The sequence below is a fragment of the Lepidochelys kempii genome, chromosome 10 (assembly GCF_965140265.1).
Source record: "Lepidochelys kempii isolate rLepKem1 chromosome 10, rLepKem1.hap2, whole genome shotgun sequence".
NCBI classification, from domain to species: domain Eukaryota; kingdom Metazoa; phylum Chordata; order Testudines; family Cheloniidae; genus Lepidochelys; species Lepidochelys kempii.
The window spans coordinates 60,950,657-60,975,710 of record NC_133265.1 but is presented as its reverse complement, the minus strand read 5'-3'; the positions used below and the strand labels follow the sequence as shown (position 1 = coordinate 60,975,710).

The 25,054-nt window shown below is 38.8% G+C and overlaps 1 protein-coding gene across 4 annotated transcripts in view; it reads left to right on the top strand.

The window, feature by feature from the left end:
- Positions 1–25,054, top strand: part of UNC13C (unc-13 homolog C) — a 427,801-nt gene that overhangs the window by 287,805 nt on the left and 114,942 nt on the right. For 3 of the 4 annotated variants that reach the window (XM_073303829.1, XM_073303826.1, XM_073303828.1), the window contains exons 19-24: positions 8,117–8,243; positions 10,523–10,619; positions 11,693–11,836; positions 14,700–14,777; positions 22,142–22,219; positions 22,680–22,709. In XM_073303829.1, the coding sequence (XP_073159930.1) occupies positions 8,117–8,243; positions 10,523–10,619; positions 11,693–11,836; positions 14,700–14,777; positions 22,142–22,219; positions 22,680–22,709 (554 nt within the window). The remainder of the gene's footprint in view (positions 1–8,116; positions 8,244–10,522; positions 10,620–11,692; positions 11,837–14,699; positions 14,778–22,141; positions 22,220–22,679; positions 22,710–25,054) is intronic. The other variant, XM_073303827.1, reaches the window with a different exon arrangement.

Genomic DNA, 25,054 nt, shown 5'->3' with positions numbered 1-25,054 from the left:
CGGGATTTTAAATGCATCGTCCCACGTTACTTGAATTTCTGTTGCCACTCAGTGTTGTCTCTTAATGTTATCAGCTATACCAGTTTGCTATAAACCAACAAAACAAAACAAAAGTTTAACCTATTGTCAATCTTATATAATTTCATACTATTTTATTGGGTGGAACGCAAAAAAAGATACATTTGAGGCTATATATGAGTTTAAATATTTTCAAGAAACTGATACCTTGGTTAACTTACTGGAACATATATCAACAGTAAACAACACTGATCAACAAATTGACAGATAATTTTTAATGGAGGAGCTGATCTAAAGAGCACTGAACGTTCTCCTTAATTGTGTATATTTTGAATGATCTCACAATGGAGATAGATGGCCTTCACTGAATTCAAGGTTTTGTGGCTTTTCTCAAACTATTGCTTTGAGGGATCACAAACTATTGCAAATCATTTAATCCCATTGTTTTTCAACCAAAGGAAAGCCTGTTTTAGAACTCCTCTGCCCCCCCGCCCCCCGAAAATGGCTTTCACAAGGCCTTATTTTAGATGGACCTGCTAACAAAGTTTGGATTAGGTTGCTTAACAGTTTCCACTGTAAGCCCTTGTTTTCAGTCATTTAGCTTAACTTTAATTGTTTGGTCTGAAATTATCCATGCTTGCTCTCTGCCTCTGGTTGAATTTTGTTTGGATGTTTCAGCAAAAATGTTTCAGCTGTTTACAACAACAAGGTTAGGTAGTGGTAGCCTAGGTGTTGCTCTAATTTGCACCAGCTGGCTGAGGTCTCCAATCTGGGATCATCAGAGCAAAATGTTCTCCAGTCAGCATGCACCAATGGCTGCAGGGAGTGAGCTATAGGAGCCAGGTATACCAGCACTATGCCCAGTGGGGACTCCCCCACTCCAGGAGAATTCCCAGCAGGGATGTGAGCAAAATAAGGCAGATAATCTGCCCCAAAATGTTGTATATGGCCACTTGACCTTTTTGAAATACCGTGTTTGGCCTGCAAGCTGAAAAGCTGGGTTACCTGGGGATTGAGTTACCTGGGGATAATGTGCCATTAGCTCTAATGGGAGTGGGCATGTCACCCTTACACATCTCGGTGAACAAATAAATTGCTTGGTAGATACACTGTACTACTAGGAACATTTCATAGCACTTTCAAAACAAAAAGGTGATTAGCATTAGGCTTCCACTGCTGGAGACCCCATTTGTCTTGACTCAAAAATTAAATGAACGTGATATTCCTAATGATGAACATGGCTGCAAATAAAAAACACTGCAGTTGGCAGGTTTAGTTCAAGACTGGCTCAGTGTTATACGAGGGGATATTACAGAGCAGGATTGAGCTATATTGGAAGGAATTATACTGTGCAACTATTGTGACATCTATCTTCATCATGGCTGGCTTGTGGGCCCCCGGCTCTCAGTCTCTCACTTTTATCGTAGCATATACTGTGGACACTGACATAAAATAGTCATGTTGGGAAGCCCTGGGAAGTGTCTTCATATCTGGACGTGTGATAGTATTTAGGCTGCCTGACTGTTAATGTGCTACTGTATGTAACTTAACTACAAGTCATATCTTGTGATGTTGGTGTACAATGTATCCTCTAAGGTTAAAAAATAGAGAAAAAGAATTTCAATTATTCAAAAGTGATCTGTTGTACCTATTCCTAATGCACTGTATTTTAGGTCTGAATTTCAATAACTAAATATAAATGAAAGGTATTACAAAGATTGTCTGGAGTTAGAAAAAGCTCATTTCTAACTCTAGAACAAAAATCTGTATGACTTGTGTATCACTACAAACTTTAAGTAATGTTTTGAGTGAATGAGCCATCAAATACACAAAACTTTAATGAGAACATTGGTATTAGGTTCAGAAATGTCTCTTTGTATTCCTGTATTTTGGGAATAGAGTATGGGGTTTGTGTAGAATCTTTGATAAGGATTTAAACATTGCTGGTAGTGTAGAAACTTTGTCAGCAATTAAGGCAACCATAATATGCTGACGACTAGTTTTGCCCAGTAGAACTCTACTGACAAGGTGCTCCATCATCCAGAATATTACGTTGAAGACAAAGCATAAAGGACTGTCTCACTAGCACTTTGGGGAAAATTTCTCACCATTGCTGCACAAGTTGAGAGCAGTGGTGGGAGTACTAGGGTAGACAAGAATGGATGTTTTTATTTCACTGGCATCCAGAGCTGCTGTGATCAGAATAGGTGACACTGTGGGGAAAACACCTGTGCTGTGTCTATACAAACATTTCCGCCATTACTTATGCTGACGATGGTGGCAGCTTTCCAGTGAAATTCTAGTAGGGTTTAGATTTCTGGACTTGGAGGGTCAGTTTACATTGGCACCAATATTTTTGTATAAGCATTCAAACGTTGATGAGCATGCAAGTGTCTCTGAACAGCTGGACTGCCAAATCATAATAATCAATTATTATAACTATCCCTTGTTTCTACAGGGTCAGATGGTAGGTGTGCTTGGCCCTTTACAGACAAAGTAAAGAGGATAGGTCCCTGCTCTGAGTAGTTTGTAAATCCAAGAACTGCATTGTGCCAGATGGACACAGCCCTATCTTTAGGGGACTCTGCCGAGGTGCTCCACCACAATTAGAACTCAGAGAAGTATCATGCAAAATATACTCCATGTTGCCCTGAGATAGGGTGTAATCTGCATCATCTTTAAGAATGGCACAGCCTCCACCTGTGTACCAGGCCTGCTAAGTAGGCTGGGCACAGCATAAAGAGGCCATAACCCCACCTTTCCCTGTCTCCTTTTGGGCAATGTTCATCTTTGGCATACACAGAGGGAGTCTCAGCACTCTTGCACAGGGTCTGTGATTGTCTCTGGACTCTCTGCAGCTCTCTAGACTCTACATAAAGCCTTCTCCCACACACTGTATACTAGAGACAATCCAACCCTAAATTGGACATGCTGCAGCCTTAACATAGGCAAACAGAAGGATTAGGGACAATTAAATTAGCACAATACCTGTCAGGAGATTAATTGCTTGTGTAATGTATACATGGTGCTAGTTCCCCTTTTATTTTAATTAAGTTGTCTGAGAAATAGGGAGCAGCAGGAAAGTTTTTGGTTGGGGGATAAACACAGTTGCATGGCACATGGGCTCAGGGAGTTCATTTCCATACCCAGGTGGCAGTGTGAGAGAATACACAGGCAAGCAGAGTAGTGGGAGACAAAAGGCCTTGACATTGAAGACAAAAGACAAGGAGTTGGAATGTATGAGATGTACTGCCACTGAGAGGCCTTTATCCCACCCAACCTTCCTTTAGCAGGCCTGCAAAAGACCCTAATTCTCCTCAAGGTCTCCTGGCCTCTTCTACCTTCTTCCTCCCCCAAACTATCTGCCTATCCTGACCAGATTCACAAGAGGCCCAACAGACTGTGCTGACTTCCAGTCTGTCTTAATCGAATCCTGGCAGTATTCTACTTAAAGTGATGTGATGCCTCTGTGTTAGCAGCTACATCTTCAGTCCTTTGATAGGTACAATAGATGTACTCAGGCATTAACTGAAATTCATTACAGTATAATTCTCATATAATAATTCACTGTGTGCATTTTGCAATCAGTTTTTGATATCTCACATGGTACTTATTGAAACTGCCCAAGGTTCTAGGGCTAAAATAGAAACAAACATCTTAATTTGGACTCTGTATTCTTCTGATGGTTTTTTTTCTTCTAGCAAAAAATAGATTTGTAAAATAGCTCAGCATTTCTCCTGTTTTTTTTCTGCTTTTATTATGTTAACTTAGAACCTGAGACTCAAGCTACTGTACAGTTAATAGAAGAGAGTTTAATTAGGTTACTTAGCAGAAGTCACCATTGGAGCAAACAGTAGTGAGATGAAAAAATAGGCTCTCCACTGTAACTGTTTATAATTGAAATGGTGCAGTGGACGCTTTTATACACATAGGACCCAATCAAATAATTTGCAAAGAAAACTACTTTAATTGTATTTTAGAAGCTTATCTATTCATTTTGACAGGGAAAGAATGTTTTTGGTGCATTATTCCTTTATGAACAGATGAAGCTGAATAAAGTTTTTGTATATTTTTCAAGACATAAGGTAGCTTTAAAGTATTTTAATAACTGTAGATTTATTTTCTACCTAAGGGACTGTCTGTTGGTTGTATATGGAAAAATGAGCCTAGATCTTGAAGTTTGTTGAAGTTTAGATCTAGGACCAGATTTACAAAGGTATTTAGGTACCAAAGATCAAAATAGGTTTCAATGGCAGTTAGGTGCCTAAGTATTGTGTACAAAGCAGGTTATGTACCTATTTGCATTTGAAATGCCTAAATACCTTTATGAATTGGACCCCTAGTCTGAAACTTTACTGCCATTACTCTATAATGGGCTCAATTAACACCCTGGACCTACACACACAAATGTTGTGGAAGTTTGGATCCATGTCCATGCTTTTTGACTTGGACCCATTTCTGTTTGTATCTAATCACAGTACCAAAGATTGGTGAGTATGGAACAGCTGACCATCTGTTGGTATAATTTCAAGAGAAGGAGAGGCAGGGCATCTCTGGGACTCACTTCCCTTCAGTGTATGCCAGTGTGTTTATTTGGCATCTGTAGGGCCCTACCAAATTCATGGCCATGAAAAACACATCACGGGCTGTGAAACCTGGTCTCTCCCCATGAAATCTGCTCCTTTGTCTGCTTTTACCCTACACTATACAGATTTCAGGGCAGGGACCAATGTTTCTCAAATTGGGGGTCCTGACCCAAAAGGGAGTTGCAGGGGGGTGGCAAGGTTATTGTAGGGGGATTGCAGTATTGCCACTCTAACTTCTGCATTGACTTCAGAGCTGGGTGGCCAGAGAGTGGCAGCTGTTGGCCGGGTGCCCAGCTCTAAAGGCAGCACCCCATCAACAGCAGTGCAGAACTAAGGGTGGTAATGCCATGCCATGCCATGCCACCCGTATTTCTGCTCTGCTGCTGCTGCAGCAGTACCACGACCCCCGCCCCACAATAACCTTGCGGACCCCCTCCCCCTCCCCACACATGCAAATCCTTTTTGGATTACAATTACACCACCATGAAATTTCAGATTTAAATAGCTGAAATCATGACATTTTATGATTTTTAAACTCCTATAACCGTAAAATTGACGAAAATGGACCGTGAATTTGTTAGTGCCCTAGGCATCTGTCCTGCTGAATCTGAAGACTTTCTTTCCTTTGACTGTTTTATTGCATATTGCGAGATGAGCTCCTGGTGATTTCTGCTGTTCCATTTCCAGCGTTCATTGAGCCAATGATGCCTTTTAAAAACTGAGATACATTTTTAAATTGTTTTCTTAGTGCAAAGATGTGTCAGTGAGTTTCCTCAGGGAACTTTGGGAACATACAAGAAAAGGTGGAGTGAGTTCTCTTCACAAATAGTTTTTAGACAACATAATTTTTATGAAGCATTTTTATCCTTGTGGTAAAATATTCGTAGCACTGAAGGTTAGGCTTATTTACATTCCAGAGATGAAATTGTATACAAAATTATTATGCAGCAGTTCAAGGAACTAATTAAATGTTTTATTTTGTAAATTTAATGAGAGATTTGAATTTTAGTTGTCAAAATTAAATATGCAGTAGATATGGCTACTAAATAAATGTTAAAGAATCATTTAAACTCTACTGGACTGTGTGAAACCAACACTTAACATTCTCATCAATTTTGCTTATCATGGTTGGGTTAGTATAAGCACTGAAATCATAGTAACAGTTAAGAGTCTGTGTTTGAATCTGTCTTTGCAATTCATCAAATGAAACGTTTTTTAGTTTGTTTTATTTTCATCTTTAAAGTGTTGGCTGGGTAACTGTATGGAGGGACGTTAATATGAAGTCAAGTCACACACAAAAATCTCTCTCTCTCTGGCTTGTTTTAAAAAAATCAAACTCTAAGGTTTTCTACATTTTTGCAGTGGCAAAGAAGTAGAGCAAAAATAGGGAACTGTCTGGATAACTAGATGATTTGTAACTGCTAGTGGCTCACTCTGCTATGGGTGGTAGTCTAGGACAGCAAAATACGATTGACAGAAAACTGTGGGCTGGTAGGCACAGAGATTTGCTAGTTTGCCTGAGGCAACAGAACACAGGTACTAGCTTTGGATATTATGCAATTGCAGAGTTTATTTTTAAAGGAAATTTGTACATGCTTTATTCATAAAAAGGAACTTGTCCTTCCTTTAATAACTACAGCTTGTCAGTATTTTACATGAAATCCATCATGAAGTATATCGGTAATGATCTTAAGCTCTTACCCATTCCTTGGAATGGAAACATTTTGACAATATACGAAGTTGCCATAAGCTAATTGTTCATTCTCTGACTCCTTGTTTGATGGCACAGTCCTTCAGTGCACAGCTTGTGGGAGTTGAAGGAATGCATTTCATGGTTCCTTCATCCACAGTAAAAAGTTTCACATCCCCCCCACACCTGGTGTTCTCTTGCATTCCCTTGTTTAGGTGGACCACACATCAGCATTATTACTAAAGTGGATTGCCTTCAAAATAGCTTTTACATATGTCTAAAGTTAGGATTATTACAGTTTTTGCAACTATCAAGTAGTGACATTCTCAGGTGTTGGAAGTAGAGCTGGGTAAATTTTTTTTTTTTACAGTAAAAATGCAGTTTCAGGTGAACCAAAACATTTCACAAGTTTGCATCCATTTCACTTAATTGTTTCAGTCTAAACATTTGGAATTTTCTGTTTGAAACCACTTTTCATTTAGAACTTTCCTTCAATTTTATTTTAAAAAATTTTAAATGAAAAAGCTTCAAAATCTAAGTGAAACTTTTTGATTTACCTCAAACGGTGGAAGGAGGGGGAGGTGTCCGAATTTTTGAAACTTCCAAAATATCTGTAGACAGAGGCCCTTTATTCCAAAATCTGAATACAGAGTTGGAATGTGGTTTAAAAAAATAGAAAATGGCCACATGCAAAGCCTGCTTGCTGGGCCCAGTGTAAGGTGATCCCTGGAAAGGCACAACTTTACCTGTGTTTTTCATGAAATTGAAATGCTGTAAGTAAATGGAGTTTACAAGCAACAGTGTCCCCATTCCACTCCTCTACTGTAATATAATTTCTGCACAACTGAGATACTGACAAAAATTGCTACCAGAGTCAAATACATCTTCTAGCTGTTCTGTGTATTGGGAGAAACTTCCCTCTCTTACATCCCTGGATAGGAATATGTAGGCAGGTGGAGGCACCAAACTTTAAATAATAACACTATCAAAATGGCTCTTCAATTGGTGGTGCAGAGGATGAAAAAAATCAAATATATTAAGAGTTGTGGGGGTGTCGTCTTCTTCCCGCTACCCCTCTCTCCTGCTGGTAATAGCTCATCTTAAGTGATCACTCTCCTTACAGTGAGTATGGTAACACCCATTTTGTCATGTTCTGTGTGTATATAAATCTCTTCACTGTATTTTCCACTGAATGCATCTGATGAAGTGAGCTGTAGCTCTCAAAAGCTTATGCTCAAATAAATCGGTTAGTCTCTAAGGTGCCACAAGTACTCCTTTTTAAGTACACACCATAAGTGTAATCTGTTTAGAGCTACAGTAGTCACTTCTTCAGACTTTTCCAATAGTTATGGCTAGCTATTATTTTCATTTGTTTACCTCATGGCTATATTTTTATATTTTGTCTATCTTCTTTTCCAGTGCACTTCATACCACTCTAAGAGGAATCAGAATAAGGGAAGAGAGTTTGATATATACACTATTAGAATATTCTCCTTCTTTTATTGAATCTTCATTCTTCACTTTTGCAAGACACTACAGCATTCTGCTTACTCTGTGAAAGTATTCTCTTTACTTCACAAATAGGGGGGCTTCAAAATGTTTTACATAATTTGTGGCCTGACATTTTCCAGGGATGCTGAGAAGCCACAGTTGAAACTATGGGTGCTGAGTTTGTCTGAGAAATTAGACCACTTGCCCTCAGATGCAAGTACTGTATAATTTATTTCACTAGTGCTATTAACGTTAGAAAGTGCATTGAGACACAAGAATGTTATTTACAATCAGAAGTTTATGAAATGTTTTTATTTTCTCTATTCTATAGAACATGAAAAGCAGCGGTTATGCAAGAGCACAGATTATATGAATTTGCACTTCAAAGTGAAATGGTTTTATAATGAGTATGTGCGAGAACTCCCTGCCTTCCAGGAAGCAGTGCCCGAGTATTCTCTGTAAGTAGTGGGGAGAATTTCCCCTGAGTTTGTGCTCTGCTTGTTAAGTTTTATTTTCTTTAAATATTTATCCATTATAACACTAAAAGCAGAGTGCATTTAAGCTAAGCAGCACTAATAACCCTTTCTTTATACTCTGCACACATTTTCCCCTTAATTCTTTATTCCCAAAAATAAGTTATACCAGATATTTTAAAAATTGTTAACCATTTCAGATTAATGTGTTTATTCAACAATAGTATTTAATAGAAGGGTTTCACAAATGGCAAAATCCTAAGGCCAGAGGATGGCAGAAAATGTGGGTATGGCAACAGTATTAGCTATTTGTCATTATAGTCATTTCTTTCCAAAACCTGGAGTAAGATACAGTACTAATGGGCAATAAGAGCAATGAAAGGTTTTATTCCATATGACTAATTTTCTTCTGCTGCTTCTCTTTTCTTCTCTCTTGCTGCAGTTACTTCACATTTTTGGTCCTATGTCTTCTGATTTTTAGAATTCCAATAACTTGCCTCAGAAAGTTTGGGGTCTGTCATTGGTTTCCATAGACCATAAATCCAACACGGCAAATAAAATATACCACAGCTGAGGTTTTACCAAAGTAAAACTACCTCCAGCTCATCCCATTATTAGTAAGAATCCAAACGTATGCTAAGAAAACAAAAAACCAGTGGAATCATTCTTGATAAAAGACACTTTCTAATTATCAGACAATAGAAGCTCACACGCACATGCACCTTGATCTGTGCATGATGTCCCCAATCCTGCTTGGTTGGGGAGGAAACAGAGGAGAAATAGATCATCCTCCTCCAGCCCCATAGAGATTCCTTAGAAAAGATAATACAGCCTCTTTATCTTTGCTATTGAGAGCCCCCATTGCAAGGACTTTAGGGGCAGCCACAGCCTGAAAGCTCCCTTAGTAGTATGATTCAAAATGCTTCCAGGATGAAGGGCTCACCCAGGGCTAGAACTGTTTGCCTCCTACACTTCCCCGAGGAGCTACATGGTGATCCACAGGGTTTCTAGGGAGATCTCATGGCCAATTCTGTGGGATTGAGAAACTCCCAATAAATTGATAAGAAAGGAACTCTAGGAGAGAACCTTTAAAGCTGTCTTTGCTCAGAATTCCTTTCTATACTTTCAACTGTGGGAGGGGATTATGGGGCCCCATATGTTTATATACATATTCATAGAATCATAGAAGATTAGGGTTGGAAGGGACCTCAGGAGGTCATCTAGTCCAATCCCCTGCTCAAAGAAGGACCAAGCCCAACTAAATCATCCCAGCCAGTGCTTTGTCAAGCCAGGCCTTAAAAACCTCTAAAGATGGAGATTCCACCACCTCCCTAGGTAACCCATTCCAGTGCTTCACCACCCTCCTAGTGAAATAGTTTTTCCTAATATCCAACCTAGACCTCCCCCACTGCAACTTGAGACCATTGCTTCTTGTTCTGTCATCTGCCACCCCTGGGAACAGTCTAGATCCATCCTCTTTGGAACTCCCTTTCAGGTAGTTGAAAGCAGCTATCAAATCCCCCCTCAGTCTTCTCTTCTGCAGACTAAATAAGCCCAGTTCCCTCATCCTCTCCTCGTAAGTCATGTGCCCCAACCCCTGAATCATTTTCGTTGCCCTCCGCTGGACTCTCTCCAATTTGTCCAAATCCTCTCTGTAGTGGGGGGTCCAAAACTGGACACAATACTCCAGATGTGGCCTCACCAGTGCTGAATAGAGGGAAATAATCACTTCCCTTGATCTGCTGGCAATGCTCCTACTAATGCAGCCCATATGCTGGTTCTCTAGATATACACAAATTTGGTATTTATTTTAATGTTACTGTCTAAGGGGCAAGCCCTTCTCCACAAAAGGCACATACAATTCCCATTTATAGCAATTAATGTTTTAGCAGAATTAATGCTTATGATGTGAAAGCAGTTAAATAACAAATTGTAATGCTATTTGATAATTAAAATTGGCCAAAATAAAAGGATCATATTTGCAACTCTAATACTGAGTGTGACATCTTTCAAAACTCCATTTTTGCAGATGCCAAAACTGAGTTTATACATGCAAATCCAGAGCATACCATATGCAATAATGTATGAATGAAACAATTATGAGGACAGTTTAGAAGTCAGATCAAAATCCAAATGGTTGATATTATATGTAATCACAATATTAAAGTCCCTTAATGTCATAAAAGAGCAATAACTCTATGTATATTCAGAATAAAATGAATATTTTAAGGCAAACATGGAACATCAATGGTTGTAATTTTTAGATGGTTTGAGCCTTTTGTCATTCAATGGTTGGATGAAAATGAAGATGTCTCAATGGAGTTTCTTCATGGAGCACTGGAAAGAGACAAAAAAGATGGAGTAAGTCCTTTTTATAAAAAATTGTATTACTGCAGGAAAGAGATTTGGTATTACAATATCCCTACAGTATAGGCACTCCTTATGCTGTGTCCTTATTAGATATCACACGTTATGCAGAGTCATTACTGGCCAGTACTTACCCTTCAATGCTCACGGCCAGGTTCCAACTCCTGAATGATTTTTTACCTACCTAAGTGCCACTTCCAATTGCAGTTGTAGAACTTAGTTGCTTGCCCTAGTCTAGTGCTTAGTGCTGCTTTGCACTGTCCAGCAGCTGCTACGTTTAATCTGTGAGGTGTCAGGCCTTCAGAGGTTCCTTTCTATAGTTTCTGCATTGGTTTATACAGACCTTTCAGCTGAGCACCCGTTTGGATGAATATTTTTATAGGAAAATATCTTTATCGCATGTTTATTCATGCAGTGCAAGGATACAAATATCACTACAGCAATGCCATATTGCTATAGTAAAAGCATTCTCCAGCTAGGAGGGGGAGTATCTAAAGTTATTAAATTCAAGTCTCATTTGCTGCAAGCGACACTCCATAAGATTATATTGCTGTCAGACCAAAAAAACCATGGGTAAAATCCTGGCCCTGTTGAAGCCAATTGGAGTGTTCCTGTTGACGTCAGTGGAACCAGGATACCATGCCACATATTTTGTGCAGAGATTCAGGTACTCGTGGCACAGCTCCAAAGAAGGCTAAATATTTATGTCCTGGTCCTGAAATGCAGCCCTGTAGCACAGATTCTTTGGAGTGTTAATGAAGCCAATGAGACTCCATACAAGTATAAGTATCTACACTAGCAGATCCCAGTGCAGGACTATTGCTGAAGTTTGTAAAGCTTCATTCTGTTCCCAGAAGAGCACAAAAGAACACATCAAATTACTGTCTGTGTTACAGCCCTTAAAAGTGAAAGCAATTTTTTTTAAATTTTCATTTTCTGGCTCTAGGATGGCTTTAGAAGTGTTAGAAATTCAGTGAATACTGTTGTATTGTCAGAACATGGATCTGCAAATGTTAACTCATTTTAATGGGGTTTTTTGTTCCCTCCCCCTCTTTATTCTCCTCTAGTTCCAGCGAACATCAGATCATGCCCTTTTCTCTTGCTCTGTGGTAGATGTCTTCACACAACTCAATCAAAGCTTCGAGATTATCAGGAAACTGGAGTGTCCTAATCCTGAAGCACTGTCTCATTTAATGAGAAGATTTGCGAAGGTAGATTAAAACCAATGCATCTTGACCACGTTTCAGAGAAAGCGACGTTCTGTTGTCATTGTGCTTAAAAACATTCTAATGTTATTTAGAACCCATATTCCCTGTTGCAGACCAGGAGCCTTAGAGAAGTTATTTTGTTTTTATTCTTGGGAAATGACCAGTTTATTTTCTCTTAATTGATCACCCAGTTTGAGGAACTCTAATCTCCTCTGGACTTCAAGTTATAATAGAACTAGATATAAGCATATGTTACCAAATGTCTTGACAACTTTGGTGTTCTTGTTAATCATTGAATCACTACTTAGATTTCAGAGGGATTCATCAGTGAAACATATAGTGATCTGTCAGGTCTTTGAGATGACTGGAAGAAATCTGGAGCCTTACTTCTGCATAGTTTTGGCACCAAAGCATTGTTGGTTGAAGCCTCTCCAGAGTTTGTTTGTTTTGTTTCTTGCTCTGCCACCTCATTGGCATGTTGGTCCTGCTGATGGATAGTTTGTTCTGTTAGGCTGTTTTGGAAGCTTGGTGAATTTATGAGCTTTTCTTGAAGACCCAGTGCGGCCAGTTCATCTCTCATTCTCTGATGTCACTTAAAATCAACGATTTCCATTTTCTGTGGATTGCTAAAGAATACATTGAAAAGTGCTGCTCTCTGTGGGATCTTATGTGCTGCCCTCTCTTTCTCCATTTTAAGATTTCACCAGTGAGAAATACTCCCTGCTTAAGGTCTATCAGCCAGGATTTCTTAACTTACTTTATTGTACAATATTTCTAGCTATACAGTATCCTTCCAACATTTTGAACCAGATCCTTGGCCCCTGCTAAGATCTTTTTGAATCTTCAGAGCAGCTTAAAGGGACCTAACCAGCCTAAAAGAGCTTCTAAAGATTCCCCAGAATGGGGATGTCCTAAGCTGACATAAAGCAGGCATAGCTGACTTTACACCATTTACTTCCCCAACCTCTGATATAAGGGGAATGTCAGGAATGGGGAATGCATGATAGGAATGTGTAGGGACAGGAGGGCCAAAGCCAGAGCCCCAGGTTTGGAGAGAGGAAAGTTTACTTTGAGCCACCTTACCCCACCCCAACAGCATCAATCATCAGCTCAGTACAGAAGAGTACATGACCTTCTATACTTGTTAAAGAGATACCATAGAATTGCCAGGTAGCAAGGCCATCAGGGACCAGAGCCAGTGCTATGACAAAGACCCTCATTTCTAACTGATCCTCCAGAATCTACAGGGCTTGGGAGCGGGTCCTGGGACCTATTTGCAGTGTATGATGGGGGAGAAACTCTAGGAGGGAATCCTCATAGGTCTTTCCTCCCCAGAGCTCCCAGCTGTAGGCTTTGCTTTGGAAGGGGAGGCAGGCAGCATGGCTTAGTGGATAGAGAACTGGACCAGGATTCAGGACACTTAAGTGCTATTCAGGAGACTTAGATGCTATTCTAAATCCAGCTGCCACTGCATTGTTAGGTGACCTTGGGCAAGTCATTTCACCGCTTTGTACCTCAGTTTCCCCATCTTTAAAATGGGATAATAATGGTTGTCTCCTTTGTAAAGCACTTTGAGATCTGTTGATGAAAAGCACTATGCAAGAGCCAGATATTATTATTTTGCTCATTTTGTTTCTCAAAATAGCATAAGTGGTTAAACTACGTCATGTGCTATTCACCTGCCATTGTTTGTTTGTTTGTTAACCTAAGGTTATTTCTGGGTTCTATGGCTGAGTCTCAAGTTTTAGACCATAAACAAGTTTATTTTTCTGAATGCCAAAGATTAAGCATTTTTTCCTTTGAAAATAGACTCCACTGCTGAGACCTTGCATGTCAAGTTCTCACCTTCTGCAGGTATTTAACAGCTGAGTTTACAGGGTTCGCCCTTAAAGACTTGCCAGTTGCCTTAGATAATTAAATAATATCACCTGAGTATTTACAGTATTTCCCTTAGCTCCCAGAATAATAACTACAAGGAGGTAGAGGTAATACTGCTAATACAGGGTGATCACTGTAGATATACTTGAAAAGCAGGGTTTGTTATAGAGCCTTAACTATAGTTGTAATAAACCTATCTGGAAAATGTGGTGCTGTGTGCAAGTGAAATATCATACTTCAAGTAAAGGCCAAAAGTAATTTTCTCTATCATATTTGAAGGCAAGTTTGAACAGCTGGGGGTGGATCAGCCACCTGCTTTTTCTAGGTTTATTGATCTGCTGTTTGATAAGCTTACACATTGTGTAAGGCCAACTTTCTACTTGGATTGCCACAGTCTTGCAAGCTTTAAAATTCCATGACAGTGCCAAGGGCTAAGAAATAGTTTGTATTTACACATAATTCTGTGCTTTCATCACTTTTCTCAGTCTGTAAACAAAGTACATATTCACATGATTGTTGAGGATTACGTTCACATTGCTGATATTTAAACATTGCTCCTTTGGTTCTTATTTTTCCATTACATTTTAATCTGTAGGTTGTCACCCTAGAGGATTTTGAGCATCACTAATGTTCTGCTTAGTACATGTTGCACAATGCACAAACTAGAGCCCCTCAATGTTCTTACTTCTCAATGTCAGTATAACTAAATGCAAAGTATTTCTGTTATAGAAAATTACATTCCATTAAAAAAGAAACATTATCCATTGTGAAGGGATTTAAAATGTGACCTTTCCAATTTTCTAAGCAAATGCAAACTAAAATTTTGTAAATTTAATCCAGGATAATTTTCTATCATTTACAAATATTATCTGCTTTGAAAACAAGCCTCTACTTTCACTTGAATACTATTTTGTATTTTTACTTACCATTCTTCAGAGACTGTTACATGATTATGTATCTCAATTAAACATTTCCTTTTCCACGCCAGACTATCAACAAAGTGCTTCTTCAGTATGCTGCAATTATTTCAAATGACTTCAGTTCATACTGTGATAAAGAAATTTTGGTAAGTAAAGTTTAAAAAATACTAATATTATTTCTGATATTATTTCTGTCTTTAAAAAGTGCACTTAGAGGTCTTATTATATTAACTGGAAATATGATCATTTTTATTGCAAAAAAATGAATGGAAAAAGGGAGAGGTTTTTTCCCAGAGGATAACCTATTTTCCTTGATTACTTACATTGTAATATAACAACTGATGAGGGTTGGTGGAAGAAAGGGGAAATTAATATTAGAAGGAGAAATACTATGCACAGAGAAGTGTGGAAGAAACTGGTGATTTCCTATATTTGAAGTGATTACGTTGATGGAGATTTGCACCCAAAAACCTTAGCTCTAAATTAAGGAGGTTTTTGTGTGTGACAGAATCCTATATTGTTCTCTCCTAAATCCCAGTAAATGATAAATGACTGTAATATGACACGTCCTCACCTCCACCCATCTTCTCCTTCTCCATGCAGTAGTGAAAAAGAATGGTAAACTAATGTGCTGTCTTGGCTGCAGAGAATTCTTGCATGACAAGCCCAATGGACACAGCAGTAAATAAGACACAGACAGTGCAGTTAAATAAGCGTTACAATATTATTAACGACTTAACATAACCAAGGAACACCCTTGCAGCAAACTGACCCAGTGTGTGGTGTCACTATTGTGCCATCAAGACCAATACACCCAGGAAAGGCCTTGCTGGGCCTTGCCCAATGAGTACTTCAGCAGGAGTTGGCATATATCATAACTATGTACTACTTTGTCCTCATTTGAGTAACTAATGTGCAACCCAAGAGGTACCTTATTCTGTCCGTATATTTAGGTTCAAACCAGTCAAAGTCATTTGCAGGACCTGGCCTTTACCTGTCACATCTTTATGCACAGGTATGGGATTATGTTAATTGTTCCTGGACCAACAGCAATGTTTGGGAGAAATACATAGCTGTTAAAGGGACAGTGTTCTCCAGCCTCAAAAGATTGGGCCGTGCTGGGGAGATAGAAAATCCCAGACTGAATGGCTAGTCTGTAGTCCTGGAGAATCCTTTCTCAACCCCTAAAAGGTGGTCAGGTGAAATTGAAAGCCCACAGGACACCTGGTCATAGCAATAACAAACTAGGATGTGCAGGAACCAGTGCCGGGGGAAGAGACAGCTCAGCAAAATGATGCTGAGAACCAGGAAAGTCCTGCAGTAAATAACCCTCTCCCAGTCCCTTCTAGAGAGGGAGCAGAGCTATTGGCCACCAGCCACAGCATACAAATTGTCCTATTTGGTACTGCAGGGGACTGGCAAAGAACAAATAGGGAGCAGCCACATGAAACTCAGAATACAGGAAAATCCTCCCAGAGCACAGAAGGATGGTCTCACCCGTTGCTGATCCCAGCAAACCGTCCCTGAATGGGGTGGGCATTCTGTGAGGTTCTTTGCACATCAACTCCCATTAGAGTCCAGACAACTTAAGGGTGTTTGGAGGAGAATCTTGGCTTCTGGAAGGACTGGGCCCACTATCCTAAACTAAGCTAAAGTAAAAGATTTTGAGAAAATGAAAAGCTGTTGTTCAAAAACCCAGAAGTTCAGAACGCTTTTATAGATTTATGAAAGTTGAGAACTAAACTGGAGCACAAATTATTTTTTTCACACATAGAACTGGGGGAGGAACTATGTTGGTGAGATTGGAACTGAGATTGGAAATGAATAAATGGAAAAATGGAAATAATATGCCCTCGTTGTCACCGGAGCTTGATATTATCACAATCCAAAGGTCACCAGCATATACAACAAAAGAAATCAGAAATATGGTATAGCTAAATAGCTGTACGCAGTGTACATTTCCCAGACCTGAAGAAGAGCTTGGTGTAAGCTTGAAAGCTTGTCTCTCTCACGAACAGAAGTTGGTCCAATAAAAGATATTACCTCACCCACCTTGTTTCTCTAATAGCTAAAGAGCAACAGTCCTTGGTTCCTTCCTCTTCTAACCACCACAGACAACATTTGAAATATTAATTTTTCTACCAAACCATAGCGATACGTATGGTGGAAAAAGACTTAAATATTCTTTGCTTACTATGCAATTACATTTAATATCATGTCAGTAAATAAAACTAAGAGTAATGAGAGAGTTTAGAAACCTGTAACTTTAGGCAGTGGTTTTATATTAATATTTCTACAAGGGAATGAATTTTATTTATATGGATGTGTCATATTTCAGACTCCCTTTCTACTTCAAATATCTTCATCTTTGGAGCCCCTACCGAAAACATATTGAAAAAGACATACATAAGGAGATTTCCACACATTTTGCATCTGGCAATGCTTAAATCTTGCTTACATCAGAAAGAAGACACTAAGCAGCAAGCCAGGCTTGGCAGCCAAGAAACGCAGCTAGTCAGTTCACAACATACCAGAATACCATGTTGTCATAAGTTTGCCCAGCAGGTCATTTTCATGGTTCAGTCAAGGTTCTTCATCTTGTGAGCTATTGCCATAAGTAGCGGAAATAAGCAATCAGTGTAGATATAGATATACACATGCAAATGTTGTGTGTCTTTACATGGATTCTCCCTACCTCCCACAGGAGCCACTGAGCTGAAAATACCTTGGGGCAGAGTATCTCCCATGATGTGGGAGTGAATGCATCCCCTGTTTTTCCCCCTCATGCATCTGTCAGTAATCCAGCCCACCTGCTCCAGACGGTTGTTTATATATGGGTTTGGCCCAATATGTTGCCATAGCCAATTGCACTTTACATGTAGTGTGCAAGTTAATTAAGATTTGTAGTATTGTACTTACAGGTTTCAGAGTAACAGCCGTGTTAGTCTGTATTCGCAAAAAGAAAAGGAGTACTTGTGGCACCTTAGAGACTAACCAATTTATTTGAGCATGAGCTTTCGTGAGCTACAGCTCACTTCATCGGATGCATGCCGTGGAAACTGCAGCAGACTTTATATATACACAGAGAATCTGAAACAATACCTCCTCCCACCCCACTGTCCTGCTGGTAATAGCTTATCTAAAGTGATCATCAGGTGGGCCATTTCCAGAACAAATCCAGGTTTTCTCACCCTCCACCCCCCCACACAAATTCACTCTCCTGCTGGTGATAGCCCATCCAAAGTGACAAATCTTTACACAATGTGCATGATAATAAAGTTGGGCCATTTCCTGCACAAATCCAGGTTCTCTCACCCCCTCACCCCCCTCCCAAAAACCACACACACAAACTCACTATCCTGCTGGTAATAGCTCATCCAAAGTGACCATTCTCCCTACAATGTGCATAATTAAGGTGGGCCATTTCCAGCACAAATCCAGGTTTTCTCACATCCCCCCCACCACCCCCATACATATATATAAAGTCTGCTGCAGTTTCCACGGCATGCATCCGATGAAGTGAGCTGTAGCTCACGAAAGCTCATGCTCAAACAAATTGGTTAGTCTCTAAGGTGCCACAAGTACTCCTTTTCTTATTGTACTTACAGTTCATTTCAAATTAGGACTCTGATACCTAATGTTAGGTCATCAAATCACACTGTTTGTGTTGCCTCTTAGTCTTTCCAATGGGATTTTTTTCATCATTGAAGTGATTGATTTCTGAAGTCACCCTGGAACGCTAATCTTTGCTAAGGCTTTGGATAAGGTTGTTCTCATTATGGCTTTGTGACGGAGAAAAGGCATAAAGGATTACAACAAATGACTTTATAGAAAGATAACTTATTTTTACTAGAAATCATCTATTTGAAATTCATATTTCTAGATTGATGAGATTTCATTTGATTTGGTGATCCCAAGTTATACTAAAACGCCATCTCCTGTTTTTCATTTGCTAGAAGAGATTTAAATAAATACTGCTTTATGATTGTGTTAAGTGCAAAGTTATCAAATTTATTTTAGGACCATTTTATTAATTCCATTCAATAAAATTTACAGGAACTTTTCAAATAAAAAACAGACATAGCTGTACATTTTCTATGGTGTGTACTTCTTTATTAAATGTATCATCATATTTCCCCACAGCCTGTCACTGTTTATGAACATATTTCAGTTTTATGCATTGTGCTTGGTATTCAGTTTTGTGTGTTGTTCTGTTTGGCTGTCTGATTCCTCTAAGGTGCCATAAATAGAATTCTAAGGTTCAACATATGCAATAAACTGGGAACATTTTTGAGCCTCAGATCTACTCTCATTGAAGTCAATGCAAATTTTGCCAGTGAATTAACAGGTGCAGGATCAGGCCCTTAATAAGCAACTATGATCTCAGAGGAAACTTTGAAAACTGTCTCATTAGGAACAATTCACCTGATACTTGTTCAATGTATTTATCTTCTCTCTTCCTTTATTGTCAAGAGCACTGGCAGTTGTTTAGAACAGTGGCTCTCGACCCGGAGTCCGGGGCACCGTCGGGGGCCGTGAGGAAGTTTCAGGGGGGCCGTCAAGCAGGGCCAGCATTAACTTTGCTGGGATCCAGGGTCCCAGGGTAGAAAGCTGAAGCCCTACTGCATGGGGCTGAAGCTGAGGGCCCTGAGCTCTGCCACCCAGGGCTAAAGCCTAAGCCTGAGCAATGTAGCTTCACAGGAGCCCCTGTGGCGTGGGGCCCCAGGCAGCTGCCCTGTTTGCTACCCCCTAATGCTGGCCCTGGTTTTATATGCAGAAAACCAGTTATTGTGGCACAGGTGGGCCGTAGAGTTTTTATAGCATGTTGGAGTGGACTCAGAAGAAAAAAGTTTGAGAACCCCTGGTTTAAAAGAAATACATGTGCTGTATTCCCCATCAGAAATCATAATCATCTGTTAGTGACATCACAGATTGTTTCCAAAACAAGCAATAATGATGTGTCAAAAAGAAGATGAATACAACTAAGCAGTAGGTAACAAGTATACTTTTTTCATGGAGGTAATGTCAGAAATGACATACAAAGATGACCAGTGGTTCTCAAATATGCTCTTAAAAGAGAGAGACTCTGATGTGGGCAACCTCCTGGCTCAGTCCCAGCCCCGCACCTTCCCTGCAGCGACTTTAGAGCTTTGTGGCTATGTATTTATAGTACCCAAAACATAGTGGGTGCTTTTCTTGCATACAATAAGGTAGGTCCCTCCCAAAAGTGAATAAACGAATGACATGAACCTGCAAACACTTACTGCTAGCCATAATGTGTATTACCATGAATACTCCCCATTGAAGTCTTGTGGCCTGGGAGTTCTCACAGTAGTAAGCACTATGTCTGGTAGTAATGGATCCTAAAAACACAATATGCTGAAAAAGAAATAATAGAGAGGCAGTAAGACAAACTGTTATTTCTCTAATTATTTTGAACCCAGACCCATTGATTCTATAATATTCTCATCCAGCATCAAACTTTATTTTCATTATTTAAAATTTTGTATGTATACACATACACAGCTGTTGTACAATGTTATATAGAAATGCAGATGTGTGTATAGATATATAATTCATATGTATATTTACCTGTTTCATAGGCATATTTAGTTATTTATTTGTGTATTTATTGCTCTCTGTCTATACTTATTATTCACTGTCCTCCTTGCCCATAACCTTTTCCACTTACCCACTGCTTTTAATCCTTTCCTACCTTTAAATTCTAGTTGTAATAGAAGAGATCAGATACAATCTCTCTTTGGCTCATTTTGTATTTGGGTTCTATCCTCCATATCCCCTGAATTTCAGTGTAATCTGCAGATTTGATCATGGTTAAATATTTACCAAAGGGCGCCCAACAATGAAAGGTTCTTTCACAAATTTTAGTTCCCATTCAGCAATATGAGCAGTGGAGCTCCTTTGAAGACTGATGCACAAGTAACTGGAATTTCTTGGATGGCAGAGTTAGTTACCCACTGTTTTGATTGGGCATGCTTCCCCATTAAAACAGATGTAGCTCCCTGGACACAAGTGCTCCACAGATGTCAGCTGAAGAACCATTGAACTAGGATATATATAAGCAGAATTGTTTCTAATGTTAATGTTTCTCAAGTTTTCCAGGAAATGTCAACAGCCTTTTAAACACTGTTGCTTTGCTTATGCTTTTATGGAAATATCAACCACTGCAGTACCCTAACCTTAAGATATGACAGACTCTAGTACTCTGTGTTTGTGCACTGCCTAGAACAAAGGGGCTACGTACTTGGTTGGCACTGCTGTAATAAACATTTTTCACGATAGAAACTGGCTGTTTTCAAGGGTTTGCAGGTTTATTTCCATGGGGAACTAATTGGGGGTGGGGTCTTTTCACTGGAATGTAATCCAAGATGCCCCAGTTCACTGGTGCTGAGTGCCCTCTTTCACATTCTTTCTGACCCAATCCTTAAGGATCCAGCACCAATATCAGATAGAAAAAGGCGCAGGACATAAAGGGGATAGGGTGGCTGCCTCTTGTGGGCGGGGATGGGGAGAATGGTTCAGTAGTTACATGAGGTCAAGTCACTTGTTGGGGGAGGAAGAGAGATGAGAATCTCAGGACAGTGTGCTAAAATTTACTGTACTTTATTGAGACTGAGTGATGAAAGGGTTAAGAATACTAAATAAGGATCTTCTATTTTATTCTCCAGTTTCCTTTTTCTTTCTGACCCTGAGTTCCCTTAGATTTTATAGAGTAGGCTGCTGAATTATTTAAATGCTCTTCTGAACCCTAGTCTACTCAAACCATGTTTCAGCCAACAGTGAGCTGCATCACAGACTAAAAGGGTTTTAAATGTATGTGGGTTGCTGTTAGCACCCGTCATCTTCTTGTGAGGTTTAAGTATAGATGCATTATAGAAATTCATTTCTTGCAGATTTGAATGTAATGTGCAGATGCACTGGAACAGTAATCCTGCCAAAACAGAATTCTATTATCAAGATTTTTTTTATATTACAAAGTAGTAAATAAAGCCATACGAATTTACAAAGCCTCCATAGTAGAATCCGTTTAATTTAATCTCTGTATCTGGCAGTTGCTATCTTTTGCAGTGCGATTCCCTCAGTCTTTGGCATACAGTTTAAAAAAGACAATGGCTTACGTGAAAAGTTTAAACAATAGTATTTTAAAAATAAAATATGAAGGCATGTTTATGCGACTAATATTGCTTAGATTATTAAAGCATTTTTAAAGGAATGCAAAATTGTGCACCTGTGGAATAATTTAGTTTGTTATAGAATTGCCTGATTTATTCATATGCTGAGATCTCAAATGTTAACTTCATTGTAGTACATAAATGTATCAGTTTTATGCTGGAATAGGAAGATGGATTTCCAGCAAAAAAGAACCAGATATTGCAATCTTGAATCGCTTTACTTATACTTCTTCCTTTTGGCCATTCTCAACTGTTATGTTTTAGTTTGTTTGTATCTGTTTGTTCATATAACAACACATGCTATACTTTATTTATAGCCCTGTATCTTGATGAACAATATCCAGCAGTTGCGAGTCCAGCTTGAGAAAATGTTTGAGTCTATGGGAGGAAAAGAGGTAGGTGGTTTTAATTCCCTGCGTTCACTGCACAGCTACTTAGAGATCATTAGCGGTATGTTCGCAACCTATCCATAGCCTTTGCTTCTGCTTGCCAAGAAAATCAAAATGTAAAAATAAGACATATTACAGAGTTTGAAAAAATATAATATTTTATTTAAAAGCAATGCCATGTGAGAACTATATAATGCACTGGGAATGTCTGGGGAAACAAGTAATGCATTTTCATAGAAACATGCTAATGATCTGTAAAGTTCAACCAATATTGGATGTTTTATATTGCATTCTGTAGTGCCCGCTTGATTTGAATGTTCGTACTGGTATATATTTTGTTTTGTTTTTTTATGTACCAGTTTGTTTTGTTTGCATCTACAACATTCTGTAGAAAATGTGCCTTGTGCTTTGTCTGTAATGTGTCATGTCTTTGTCCAATGCCTTTGACTTGCAATCCACTGAGCAGAAGAAAGAAGGAGAGCGATTCTCTTATGAGGTTTGTGATAGTAAACATCTTTTATTATACCTGACTATGTTTCCTAAGGCTAAGAACAGTTTCCGACTAATTTCCATGTTTGCATTTAATAATTCCCTATAATGCTAACTACTATGCTTTGGCACTCAGTTTACACTCTGCATTAAATCTTTCAATATGCAAATAGTGTAAAGTATTCCATAAATCACAAGAAGGTTGTAAAATATATTCTTTTCAATGCACTTTCAATACCTAAAGTCCCAAACTTGCAAATCTCATTCAAATGAGTAATTCTAATCCCCTCAAGCAGCATTCCAGCAATCATTCGTACGCAGAAAAGCATGTGCTTAATTTTAAGCATGTCTTTAAGTCCCATTGACTTTAATGGGACATAACCACATACAGAGGTGCTTTGGTGAAACAGGTTGTCAAGTAGCTCCTTTGAAGTAATTGATTAGTCACACAAGTAAGGTTTACAGATCTTCCACCCAGAACAGACCTTCCATCTGGAAAGTGTTGATGTTACTAATTAAATAGATATTAATGTATTCTTTTTCAAACCGTTATGTTCAGTGTGAATCACTATACACTGATACAAGAAACATTTTAAAGCCTGATTTTTATTAGCTAGAATAACATGAAAGGGGAAGTCAATGCCCACCACCCACCCCGGACAAATGTGAACCTTAAAATGCTCTTCACTTCTAATTTTATTGTGATATGTTTCTTTAGCTAAAACAAAGGTCTGAAGACATAAATCTAATTCTTCTTAAAGAACACTAAAGAAATGATTTACAGTATAAATGTGCAACTTTTGTGCAACATGCAGGCTATCTTTAAAAGCTTCATATCTGTTTAAGATGTTACTAACACAATATGATGTGACATATCCCAAGCTACAGATCGAATAATCAAGCTTCAAATAATGATTTGCTCTGTGAAAATGAAGTTGCTTTGTAAAACTTGTTTTCTTCCTTGAATAAAGACGACCTCAAGATTTGAGTGAGGTACTCAAAATCCAATTGCCTTAGCAATGATCATGTTATTGGTAATTACATATACGTAATTGGAATGAAATGCAGGGTTTTTTTTATCAATTTCCAGCTGTATATTAATACTTCATCTCTTTAGGAACTGTATAAATCATAATATTTTAAGGAGCCAATCTTGCCAGTTTCAGAGTACCTCCCATGATACTGAAGTCAGTGATAATTAAGAAAACTCATCACCTTTTAGAATTAGGCCCAAAGTACATTATTTGCCATTCATTCATTTAGCGCTTTGAGGGGTCCCGCATCAAAAACATTTCTGCAAATTTTTGCATCTGATAAAATCAGAGTCAATGTACAGTAGCAATGGTAGGCTGATGTACCGGCTAAAACTGAAGGACGGGGAGGCACATCAAACATTTATAGAAATACTGTGGATTTATTGTTGGTATCTTTTTTGTTAAATGGGCAGTAAAATGTAATCAGCTCAGCTGTGTAAAAGTGGAACTCTTCCGATTTCCCATGAACAAATAGGGATGGTGAATGTTCTGTTCCCACTCAAGTACATCTCTAATATTCCTCCTAAAGCAGCAACCTCTTTATAGCTGTTACTAATTCTACATATTTCATAGCTGTTACTGATTCTACATATCTCTACGTATTTTAAGAGATTTTTCTCTCTATTTAAGGAGTTGGAAATGAAGAGCTGCAATATTTTTGTCAATGCTTCATTATAAAGGGTGCTAAAAGTGTATCAGCCAGATTCTTACTAGAAAACAAAAATCTGCTGGGTGTTATCTGAATTATTATTGTTTAATTTGTGTATTGTTGCTTCATTACGCAGCCATAGGTTAACTGTGCAGCTCTGTGTTGACATTAAAAATCAGATGCACAGGATCCACTGTTCACTCAGATGTTCATTATTATCATCTGCATGAGGATGCTCCCCGGAATGGGGTAGATGCTTTCCAAATGAGACATTAGACACAGTCCTTGCCCCAAAGAAAAATCTCAGGGGAGAAGTATCTTATAAAGGAGATAAGCATACAATCAGTTTATTTAAAAAAAAAACAATCCCAACTATTCCCGCTAGCCCTTTACCTAATCATTGTGCCAGGAGATAGATACAGCAAGATATGGAAAGGTAGTGGATGGCAATGATCTTTTTTGAGATAGTGTGTGAATTCCAGCGGGAAGAGGGTAGGATGGAGTGTCAGGTTTGGATGGAAGGGCTGGAGGTGGTAACAAGGAAAGTTGCAAGAAATGAAAAGGATGGTCCAAAAAGGGAGGGCAGAAATCACCAGAGGGAAGGGGAAGGAGGACAAGAAAAAGTGGAATGGATTTGTGTTGGTAAGAGGGGACTAAGAATTTGGAAGG